General features: G+C 42.7%; 1 protein-coding gene across 9 annotated transcripts in view; it reads right to left on the reverse strand.

Moving 5' to 3' along the window:
- si:ch211-200p22.4 (phosphatidylinositol-binding clathrin assembly protein) overlaps positions 1–12530 on the reverse strand; it is an 86490-nt gene that overhangs the window by 52852 nt on the left and 21108 nt on the right. For all 9 annotated transcript variants that reach the window (XM_037111367.1, XM_037111365.1, XM_037111368.1 and 6 more), the window contains one exon: positions 11400–11542. In XM_037111367.1, the coding sequence (XP_036967262.1) occupies positions 11400–11542 (143 nt within the window). The remainder of the gene's footprint in view (positions 1–11399; positions 11543–12530) is intronic.

Consider the following 12530-nt stretch of genomic DNA (forward strand, 5'->3'; position numbering starts at 1 on the left):
AATTAAAAAATGTTAGTTTGGCTCCTAGTATTATTAACAACTAGGCTAATAGTTACTTGCCATTTTTTTGCATGAACTTTGCTAGCTCAGGGGTTACTTTTGCCATTTTCTTTAGAGACTTGGACTTCAAAAATGATAACAGCAAGGAAGGAGAAAGGCTGCAGGAAATTGTCAGTCAGTGGCAGGTTCTAACAATCTACATCTGGTGAGTCAGAATCGGTTTGGAATAGAGTTGCAAAGATTTGGACAATCTTATATGACTAGTGGTTGGATCCCCTCTCAGGCTTGAACAGACATGAAGCAGGACAAGAGCATGAAAGGAGAACGGTTCCTTGAATCTGTTGAGTTCGTTCTGGAATAAATTCAATGTTTAAATATTGGTCTTTTATCCAAATAGCTCATAAAATCCAAGTTTTGTTAATGTCATCCAGGAGTTATGGCGATTTACAATAGAACAAAAACACATCTGGAATTAGCTGCTACTACAAGTTGTTACTCTATAGTCATTTGTGCTAATAAATCTTCTCTGATAAGTCTGGCAACTCAATAGCTCCAATCACAAACCACATTCCTAAATAATGAGCATCACCTTGTGTACATATGGGTGTGCCGTAACACTCAGGTGCTCTACATGATAAAGCCATCAGGTTTGAAGGGTCTAGTTTACACATATTAGAGCACAAAAAAGGACAGTTTTTTGTTTTTGTTCACCATGAAGGCAACTGTGCGTTTTTAATCTAAAGACAGGACTTCAGTTATTTGATTATTTGTTCATTAAGATAAACAAACTGAGGCGGCAACACATCTGCAGTCTGGAATTCAATTACTTTTATATTAAGAGACCACTAGTGCTAGGACTAATGGTTGATTAAACGCTGTGAGGGAGCTAATTGTAATGTTTTAAGTCCAATTGTATCGAGGGGTGGCAGCAGAGGAGCTAATTACAGTACTACTAATTAAACTTGGCACTTGAAGAGAGACTAGTAGAAGGAGTAAAACGACCTCTCACAGGCAGTACATTGAAGAGGAAGCTTGCAACAGGGGAGCAAACCTGCGAGGAGAAGCTGTAAATACAAGATTACCTCATACCAAAAAAAGAGCTAAAAACAAAATACGATGAGTATTATTCAGTGTGTTGCCCTGCGCGACCGGACACTTTCAGGGGTGGGAAACGTGGGTGTTCGCAATTTCATGGGACATTAGCATTTGCGCTACAGTTTGCCCTCTGAGCACTGTCAGACACCATCCTCCCACAAATGTACAGCAAGGTATAAAGACACCACAAGTGACCCAACTTAGGCCTCATTACAAACAGGAATCAGCAGTTTTATGTGACAAAATGTGGCGTAGAATTTTTTCAAACTAGCCCGTAAAGCATTCTATTTTCACGCAGCATTGCTTTTGGTAATGGTTGCAGATTTACCACCGTAATTGTAATGATTGTACAAGTCTTTAGAAAAGCTTTTACCACTACATTTAAAAAAAAACTCTTAGGTTGAAGACAAACTGATGTGTCATGTGTGACGTTAGCTGTGGTTTATGAAGTGTTCCCCAAATGCAATGAGCAGTACAGAGCTGCTAACGTTAGCGTTTTAGGTGCTCTATCTGAGAATTTTTGTTCAAAACAATACAAAGATGAACTAAAAACAGGTCAATGTCATGTTATCCTCTTGTCCTAGGCCTAAAAAAAAAATCTTCTCCTGGCAGCCCCTCAACCTCAACACTCCTCCAGTGCTAGCTCTGACCCGGTCCAAATACCCTGTACTAGCTGTGGAAGCACTGCTTCAGTCCTTCAAGTTGGCAGTCCGGACTACTAGCTGCAAGGCTAACTGAGCTTATTAAGAAATGGCTGCTATAGCTGGCAGACTGTTAACAGCATTCACGACAAGCTTCAACACAAAGAAGATAATGGGTGAATGGGTTAATTGCGTACAGGTCTCCTTTTGTAACATAATTTGTAAACTCACAAAACAGCATTGTTATTGACGGGCCCATGCTTCTTTTGAAGAAATGGTTGGTAGCGACTGTTGGCAGTAAGCAATTTAGGCAGACATGCTAACAATTGGTTCTCACTGACCTGCTCTTACTATAGCTCCATGCACACCACTTAAACAAGTGGAGAAATCCAAAGCTTGACAGGCCTGCCGTGCCTCCTTACGTCTGCTAAGCTATGATTGGACTATCGCTGTTCCAGGGAGGGGTTTAATTACAAGTCAGATCGGTAATGTGTCAGCAGATACTCCGAATCGATAGCCTGAAACAGTATTGGAAGACAGAAAAGTAACAAAAATAGATGCAGACATCCCTGACTGGGAGAATCTTTATTGAGCCGGTTGTAACCTGCAAAGTTTCTGGATGGCTGAGCCCGGTAGGACGGCCACACACACACACACACACACACACACACACACACACACTACTTTCATCTATTGATCACAGAGATGCAGCCAATTTGCTTGAGTTGGAAAAACTTGTTTATCTGCCTGCAGGAGCACAAGGAAATGTGTGGCGAGTGTGGCGGCTCATCGTGGGTCACCCTGGAGTTCTCACTTTTCAGATAAGCAGGAGTCTGTCTAACACACACACACACACACACACACACACACACACACACACACACAGTACATGTTCATGCACTGCAAACTGCGTCAACACTAATCATCTTTATGTTCTCCACACCGGCAGCTGATAGGAAGCATGTGTGTGTGTGCGCGCATCCGAGCACTTCAGATTATCACGAGTGACCCCTATTTGAGTCAGGGTGACCTCGCGCACACACATACACCAAAAAAAAAAAAAAAAACATCCTCCCCGTCCCCGCTCCCTCTGATACAGTGCTGCTTGAGTCAGCACATTTCCCCACCCTTTATTTTCTACATTTTCCCGTCTTCCTTTTCCCTTCCAGTCAGTCTCCTCTCGCTCGGTCAAACGTCTGCTTTTTCATAATATCCCTCGCACGCACACACACACCCTTTGCTCAAATCTCCGTCTGTGTCCTCGCTCTCCCCCGAGGAGGCGAGGGAGCGTAGTGATGAGAGTGCTTCGGTGACGTCACTGAAACAAATGGGCCGTTTCGCTATCTGGGACACTGGTGGCGGGGCGAGGTGGCGACTCGCGCCGCAACTTTACACTGCTGTTAAGATAAAAAAAAAATAATAATAATTTAACAACACACAAACATGGTCTTCATACGCACACACCTTACTGTTATCTCCCCTCCTTCCTGCCTATCCTCGGTGTCTTTCTATCCTACAAACACACACACACACATGCACAGAGAAAAGGAAAGCAGCGTGTCCTGCAACCATCAGCACTTTCACCGGTGTCCTCACCAGACCGTCCCTGTCTCCTCTCATGTCCTTAATGACTCCCAACACCCCGTCTACCCTCTGCCTGGCTCTCCATCTCCACCCTTCGCCCGACTCTCTCTAAATGTACTCTCATCCGATGACTGTATTCAGTTTTCTGATGTACAGAGTCACAGCTCTCTATCCCGATTCCTGATGCACTTAGGTGCAATCAATCAGACTGTAATTTTCCCCGCTGACACGTACAACTACCCTGTCCCGGAGAAGAAAGGATGATGGGTAGTATTTCTGAGGACTTCACGTCCTTGAAAACAAACTCCTAAAAAAGGGTTTCACAGCGCGGCGTTATATTGTACCTCGTGGCCTGGCAAATCTTTGCGCTGTGACATTCCTCGAAGTCACAGCACACTGAGGAAAAACAGAAAACTGTGAGGGCTATTAACAAGGCTATTCATCATAAAAATAAAAAAGCAATATTTAAGCGTGACAGGTTTGGGTTGCGGGGGGGGTTTGATTTTCTGCTGTGTCCAATTGGAGAAAGCATTTATTCCACAGAATAAAGAAGAACAAAACCTCATCCGAGGGGAGAAGAATTCATAGATCGGTCACAATTGCAAAAAACACAGCTAGATTAGTCTAAACTGTTACCGTTTTTAAATCATAGTTACGATCAGCAATGAAAGAAGAACAACAGTGTCACCTTCTGCTATGAAATCTATGCAGTTAACACCAATTTCAAAGATCAGACCGGCTGTGCTGAAGAGGCACATTCACTTCATTTTTATTTCATTAGCTAGGCTCGCAGCGAGGCTCTAGGGATGTCTGTCAGTTGGTCAGCCGACCTCTTTGGTCTGAAATATGTCAACACTTATTAGGTGGGTTGCTTTGAAAGGTTGTACAGACAGCAGCGGTCCACAGAGGATGAGGCCTACTGCATTTGGTGATGCCCTGGCTGTCTGTCATGTGACATCATGAGAGGACAGTTTTTGCTTTTTTAGGGAAATTGTGGCTCATAATATTGGATGGATTGGCTTTAAAAAGGGGGTGGACACATTAAGAACAAGAACAAGAACTACTGATATTTCCATTAGCCTCTGCTATACTTTGTGCTTTTCACTAATTAGCATTTGATAGTGTGCAAAACATTAGCATGTTAGCAAAGAGCTAAAGGCATCATGGATTTCGACTCTGAGGGAGTTGTAGTCTAATGGCTCAAGTGTCTTCCTTTCTTGGTTGGCAAAGTCTGCTTTTGACAGCCGTTTCTATTCACTAACAGCTTTTTAAATTTTGGAGATACATTTCATTTTGAGCGTTTGCAACCTGATCTTCATGCAGGTTCAACGTCCCAGATCGGAAACACGCGCACTGTCTTGCAGGGAATTCTTTTTGTTAGCAAGCCAGTGACAGTTTACACATCCACCGAGTAATGTGATTTTATTTAGAGCTTTAATCCTCGAGAAAACGATTTTAGAGTGCCTTACTGCCTGTGAGGAAAACATAATTTAAACATATTTTACTTTAGAATGTTTGTGTTACTGCTGTTTACAGAACTTATTGGACGCAAAACCAAATAAAGCATCACCACTAAATATTTCATTATGCAAAGTAAACTTGCGGATAGATCAGACTTTGAGAAGCAGAGGGGAGACATGTTGGGAAAGAAAAGATATTCAGGTGGATAATGAGTCCCATACCCATTTGAAGAAGTGATTTCAGCCGTTCAAAGATCGATTTTAAGATAACTTTGACTTCTATATGACCCCATTTCTCTCTTTTATTCGAATGCTCGTTACATCTACAATCATTCGCAGCATGTTTCCTCCATTCTTGCGGGCAAATTAACCTTCTTCTCTTTAGCCTCACTTTCTCTCTGTTTTCCTATAACCTTGTTGCATTCTGGGGTGGTCGAGGCATGCACAGTCCCTGGAGGGAGCCCCGGGAGCCTGAGTCCTCGAGGTCAGGGAAGGAGCTCCCTAGAGGCGAGGGGAGGGATGGGAGTACTGAAGGCAGGGGTGTGGAGCTGCAGAATGGCTCTCCCAGCTATTGTTTGGGGTTTCCTGCTGGACTGTTTTTGGTACATACTGGCCTATCACACAAAGGCCTGCAGCCAAGCCACACGCTGATAAATCATAACAACCCAGACAATCGCCAGACAAACACCACATTCCTGCTTGTAGATCGTTCAAATTCAAATTTAGACTTATTACATGAAGTCCGTCTTCCCATTTACAGGCACGAACACCCAGGAGCCGAAACTTTAAGTCCTGCAGTGGTCTACTCTTAAAAGTGGCTTTGCACCAGCACAAAAGAGAAATCGTGATCAAAAGGTATCGACTGACTCTTGATCGCTCGTAAGATTCAGGAGTGTCACCGGGGAGTGAGCCAGCGATGCTTTCTTGGCAGGGAGGGGAAAAAAAAGAAGCGGAGATGTAGAGCTGAATGAGTATCAATACTGGCCTGCCGACTGTTCCTCCACACACACACACAAAATGTGCTATTAGTCCAATCACGATCCCAATCCCTTTGACAAATATGGCAGCCGAGGCAAAGAAGAGATATTAAAACTTAATTCACCTGCTATTTGCTCTGAATGGTAAATTCCCACATTCGATTTGAAAAGCCCAGGCTGAATGCATTACCAGGGGCAGCAGAATGAGAGGAGGCAGCATTTAAAAACGGCAGCAATCTGCTGACATCCAGGCCAGCGCGCGGTGAACACAACAGCCGAGGACATTTAAATGTGCTCAGATACTTTAGTCTGTGGGTCAACAGACGACATGTTTTATATTGTAGTCCTGTTATGTGTTATTAAGCTGTCTTACCTTTTTTTTTTTTTTTTTGCTGTTTTTACTGTGAGTGGACTCTCTGAATGGCAAACAATAATAAATCTAAGTGCACAGTTGCTCGGTGAGCGTGTCACATGCTGCCGTCCTCGGCCCTCCTCAGACGGCTGCCATTGAACGTCCATTAAGTTACATATTCATGCAAATTCATGGAAATTCGTGCTAAAGTTAGAATGCTGGAGGTTAAAACTAAAGTTTGATCAAAATGGGTTCTGAAGGCCGACACTTCGGAGCTGAATCTTCTCCTCTACTACACTCTGTCCTCCTTCCATTCTCTCTTTTTCTTTATACTTCAATGTATTCTTCTCTCGCTCCTTTCTTTTCCTACAACCTCCTTTCCTTTTCCACCTTCTTGTTTCCTTCCTGAACTCCTTTCTTTTCTACCTCCTGTGCCTCCCACTCTACTGGCCCTAACTCCTATTATTTTCTGTTCCTTTTCTACATCTACACTCGTCATTCCTTCCCCACTCTCCTTAGCTCCTACTTTTCATTTTTACCTCCTTCCATCTTTCCATTTATTCTGTTTTTTCCAAAAATCCTTGTTCCTATCTCCAGCCCCTGCTTTCCTTTCCTACATCCTCCTCCTTGATTTTCTCTACCATCTCCTTAACTTCCTCATCCTCCCATCCTTTTCTTCACTCTTCATCCCTTCTCGATTTCACCCAGTCTCACTCTATCTTGTTTCCCGTTCCACCACCTCATTTCCTTCTGTCCTGTCCAACTTTCCTTTCTCTACCTCCTCATTTCTTTTATACCTCCTCCTCCATCTCCTCCTTCCTTCCTCATCCTTGTATCATTTTTCTTAGACCTTCCCTCCTGCTCTACGTACTTTGTTTGCTCCCTACCCTCCCCAGCTCCTATTTTTCTTCTCTACCTCCTTTGTCCCTTCAATTTCTTTCTCCTTTGCCTTTCTGCTTCATTGTTTTGGCTCCTTATTTTCTTCTCGAAAGCTCCTCTCTTGTTTGCAAACCTCTGACTTTCCTCCCTTCCTTCTCTGCCTCCTTCTTTCCGACCCACCCCCCTCTTCTTTCTTAAACGCTGTATACATTGTGTTAGTGTCCTCTCTTTTTTATGTCTTCTTCTCTTATCAGAGAAGAAAAGCCTCTGAAAGCACAGCACAGAGTCCTTGGAAGACTGAACCACTGTCAGTGAAACCCAGACAAATGAAATTATTCGAGGCTTAGCAGCTCTTTAAGGCAGGGTGACCCAAGAAAATAACATTTCGGGGTGGATCCTTCATCATAAGAGGAGTGGGCTGATATCCAATATGTAAAGTGATATGAATGAGCTTTCAGAGTCAGCTATGTGAACGCGTGTATCCATCACAACATTATCGTGAATTCTGTGGAGGCTCCGACAATCAGATTATGTGACAGAGAGCACTTTCTTTTCACGATAAAAATGAAACGTGTCAGCCAGTGGCTGCTCTGATTTCACTTAAAGCGAATGTTCTTCACTATCACAGCGTTTGTCAGACGTCGCAGAGGGCCATCCTCGACGTGCCCGCCGCGCTGGAAGCGGTCAGCGTGTTGATCTGAGAGGGAATGTACAGTCTATTGACCCCAATTCTGTGGGTCTGTGGTTTCTAATTTTACGGCCAGATTTCTCTCAGCTCTGACTATAATGGATGGGACGGCCATGAGGGAGCAGGGACACCTGGTTGCTGAGCCTCCGTCAGCACCACCCTCCTGACAGGCCTGATGAATGCAGGCTGATGAGTACACACACTGTCTGTACTACAGCCTGGAGCCTCAGTCTGTGCGGGTAAACCACAGATGCAGCGCTGTAATGCACTGTTGGTGTGTTGCTATTAGAGCTGTTAAATTACGGTACATTATATCTGTAGCTTTTATGATTAATAACCACTAAACGACCTCATGTTTGTAATAAAAACATTGCATTTTATATGAATTAGGATTGAGTGATGTCTGCCGAATTGGCATATGATGATGTCCACAGCGAAACATCGTTGTCTGGGGGGGATATATGTTCCTGAATTTAGATTCATCCTTGTACCAGCCTGAGAAGATTGAAACAAAAGCCCCATATAGCGCCGTTACTCCGCCTAGCTGTCTGTGGGAAAGTTACAGAGGCGTGATGTGAGGACAGTTTTGTTTCACCTCTGAACCGTCAGCCTTCAAGCAACATTGATTTGTTTTGAGTCTGTACTCTAGTCTCACTTATAAATGACATCTTGATCTTAAATGAAGTATTATAACATACATGACCCTCAGGGACACAACACAGCTCAGGAGTCGATGGCAGTGTTCATCAGCCCGATCTTGAATCATAAGTAACTTTAATGTTTTAAGGTAACTAACTTCCTGCAGATGGCTCTGTTCTTAATTTGTGGAACAAGACTGCTGCGGATCCACAGTTTGATTTATTGACTCGCTACAGGGCATTGTGGAAAAAACACAATGCACTAAACAGATCTTAATATTGCCTCTGTTCTAAATTGGAAAAAGATGCCGCTTATTACTTAATATAACTACCACACATGGATTTGAGATACTAAAAAGGATGTTAAGACAATAATATGAAGCTAAATTGATATAAAAAAAGATCCCTCTTTGTCTTAACTTAGTTATTACTGACTAGAATTAGAAAACAGAGTTACAGCAGAGACCTTTCCATCTATCAGCTGCCTGTTGTGGTGTTTGTGAAACACTAGTGGTTAACACAGTGTTCTAATCATTGTAAGTCACTCTAGGTAAGACAGTGTCAGTGACATGTAAGAGATAAATCAGCCTTCAGCTTGGGAATACCTCTAAACGACTTCATGTTGCTCTGCAGTGACCCACTTAGCATGATTCAGTTTGTCAAAATATGTTTGTGGGAATTTCCACAGCTCGAGTAAACATTTAGCACGGACTGATCTGATGACATGTCGCCTCTTTGAACCGTTTGTGAGGTCGTCTCTTATGCAAGTGAAGGTGTCAGTTAGTCTCTCAGGCACCTATAGCACCAACATTACATCCTATTTTGGAGTTCTTTGACTAATTCTCCACAGCTAAAATGCTCTTCTAGCAGCAGTGACATGAGCCCGGCTGCTGTTTGGGTGTAGGCGAGTTTCGCAGCTTCTTTCTTACGCCAGTGATACACAATGATCTCACACCCGAGTCTTCCTCTTTTCAGAGGATGTGTAGATTAATGTAATAAACAAGGAACCAACAAAAGGAAGCGTTGCGTAATTTCCGCTGATGTTGACTTAACGAGGAAGCAATGCTTCCCTATTTTAATAGAAATTAAGAGGAATGTGACGCAGGGTGTGTCAGTTCTCAGATGTCTTTGGCTGCTGTATGTGTGTGTGTTTACAGGAAGTTACTGTATAATCATCTTTGAGATCAAATGCGGTTACCCCACAATGCACAGAATATGTACTATGTGCACACCAGTGTGAATAACCACTAGTGCAGAACAGTTCGTTGTTTGGTTAGAGGGAACAGACTCTACGTTTATGAAAAGTGGCGAGAGTTAGATGAGTAGATCCACTCTGGTGCCTGTACAGTAAATATGAAGCTACTGCCAGCAGCTAGTTAGCTTCACTAATTAATACCAAATATGTTGTTTGTTTAAAGCTCTCATGACATTCTAAATTTTCAGTTCTTGTTTCTATTTTGGGTTTCCACTAGAAAGTATTCACATGCTTTAATGTAAAAAAATACCTTATTTTTCTAATACTGTCCATTGCTGCAGCACCTCTATTCACTCTCTGTCTGAATGCTCCGTTTTAGTGGCTGTCTCTTTAAGACCCAGTCTTCTCTGACTGGTCAGCTCCTACAGGCCTGAGCAGGCACCGCCCACTGTGCTTCTGTCTGTGTTTTTGCAACCACAGCTGTGAGTGTATAGTTGTGGCAGTAATCAAATACCAAAAATGTACTTCTAGAACGAGGACACTGATTACAAAACTGTTGCAACAGTGTGTAAAACCTAAATGAAAACAAAATGAAATCATTTGCAAATGAGCTGTGTTGACTTACTGTCGGACTGTTTTATGGAACTTTGCTCTTAAACCGATGTGGTAATACTTCTTATGCAATCATTTGTTTCACAACGTCTCTTCCAGTCTTTTCCTGGCACTGTCCCAACTTCTTTGGGATAAAATTCAGAATCAGCATATATTCACAAAAATCACCAAAGTCTACGAGGTAAAACGCTAAATAGATTGTTTTTGTACCGCTTTCAAAGGATCTGCAAATTATTAGATTCTGATTTATTTATGGTTTACACATGCAAGCTTTATTGGAGTCGGGGTTACAGCTAGCAACACAAGGTGATATGAAACAATAACAGTAGGTATACTGCACACTTGCTGCAAAAAAATGTCTAGGAAACATACAGTTTATGTTATGATCAAAGGAAATAAATCACAGCCAAGCAACACACTGTGCTTGGACTGCTGTTCTCATAAAATATACATTCAACAATATACCAGTATAGTAAGCACCAAATGGCACCAGTCCATCTGAATATCAAAGTGTATTTTCATATAAAAATGTACTGAGCTCTGAATTATTCACAGTTTGCAAACGAGAGGATTGCTGTATGTGCGAGCTACAATACTCAAGAACAAAGACAATTCATCTTGTTAGAAATTAATAAAAACGACAAGAAAAGAAACTACAACTCTCTCTGAATTAATCTTGCCTCTCGCCTTTCAAAAAGCTGCGCCGCATACAAATGGAGACATTTCGCTGACGCCGGGTTTGATCGGACCTCTTCATGCCAAACAGCACAATGTCAGAATCAAGATCACAATTTAATACAATCCAAAAGTTCTGCCCCAACATCGCCGGGATTGCTTGAATTTTAATTTCTAATTATTGTGTCGGAAGGCCTGCGAATCCGCAGAGGAGCCGTGTTATTCTTCTTGCTTTCAAGCATGTTTTTATTAAGTTAATTCATTTGATTATTCATTTGCTTCTATCCTTGTCCCCCATCTCGCTTCCAGCTCGTTCTGAGCTAATTAATTTCTCTGCACTCTGCAGCTATTTCGATTATTCACTCCATGTGTCCAGCGTGTATGTTCTCGCTGGCAGCACACACTGTTTGTCTCCCATATGCATCACTGTTGATCCTAATGCTGATATGCACATGAATAAATGATCAAAATTTGTTTATGTTTATCATGAACGCATGGGCGAGACAGTCTTGAGTAATAATACAATTTATTGATGTCGCCTCCATTGGCTGCCCCGGAGGATTTGTTTTTGTTTGTGCGTGTTTGCCTGTGGAAGCCTCCTACCTCGTTGCCGTACATCATGAGGTGGTGGGTGGTGATAAGGGCTTTGAAGACCACCACCCAGCTGGAGTTGGCCGTGCGCTCGAACAGCGTGTCTGCCAGCTGGGGAATGTTCACGTTCATCTCATTGGTGCAGTGAATCAGATCTGGCAGAGGGGAGAGAGAGAGAGAGAGAGAGAGAGAGAGAGAGAGAGAGAGAGAGAGAGAGAGAGAGAGAGAGGAGGCACACAAAGAGTTACACAACCGCAGAAAACAAAAGAGCAGTAATGAGAAAAGCTTTTAAAGGTTTGATAACCCTGATGGAGAACAACAGCAAATTGCTTTTTCCACGCGGAGAGGCAGAAAAATGCAGATGCACAGACGGGCCAAGGACAGAAAACACAGCGCGCGCACACACTTCAGCTGAATTCTGCAGTGAATAAAGTATGAAGGACAGGTGCCGGCTGCACGACTTATTCCAACCTCCTCCTCCTCATGTACCGACTCTCTCTCAGCAGCACCATCTCTTGCCTTTCTGTTTTCTCGAGACACGCAAGCAGAAGTTCAGGGTGTCATTCATTCACTGAACCTGGAGGATATGTGAACATTCAGGCGCATGAATGTCAAGTTACACAACCTCACAAACCAGAGAAGGTGAGGGCTCTCCAAGACGCCATTATGTTGTAAAGAACACAAGTAAAATCTTTGTCTGTTCTCAAGTGGGCCAATAACCTTCCAGTGTTATTGATCTTGATTGTATTTTGTAAAAATATGCATCTCCTTTCTCCGTATGAGGGTTTGTGTCACAGCCTGGCAACGGACTCTTAAAAAGGAGAAATTGTTTCATGAGCAGATTGTGTGTTATCGTATAACATCACACCTTTGTGTGCTATTCGTTGTACAGTGCCAACAAACATTCAATGTTAATCATCAGAAAGATAAACTGCAACAACCTTTGATCATCAGTTAATCATAAATCTACATTTTTAAACACGAAAATGGCTGAAATTCAAGAATTAGCTTCCCAAGATTTACTTCAAATTGTAGAGCCAGAGATCGCTACAGGCATTTACAGTACGATAGAAAATAACCAAAACAGCCTGTAACAACCAGTGTGATCCCCTGGTCAGGGTCGCACACTGAGCACAGGTAAGA

The sequence above is a fragment of the Acanthopagrus latus genome, chromosome 10 (assembly GCF_904848185.1).
Source record: "Acanthopagrus latus isolate v.2019 chromosome 10, fAcaLat1.1, whole genome shotgun sequence".
Classification (NCBI taxonomy): Eukaryota; Metazoa; Chordata; class Actinopteri; order Spariformes; family Sparidae; genus Acanthopagrus; species Acanthopagrus latus.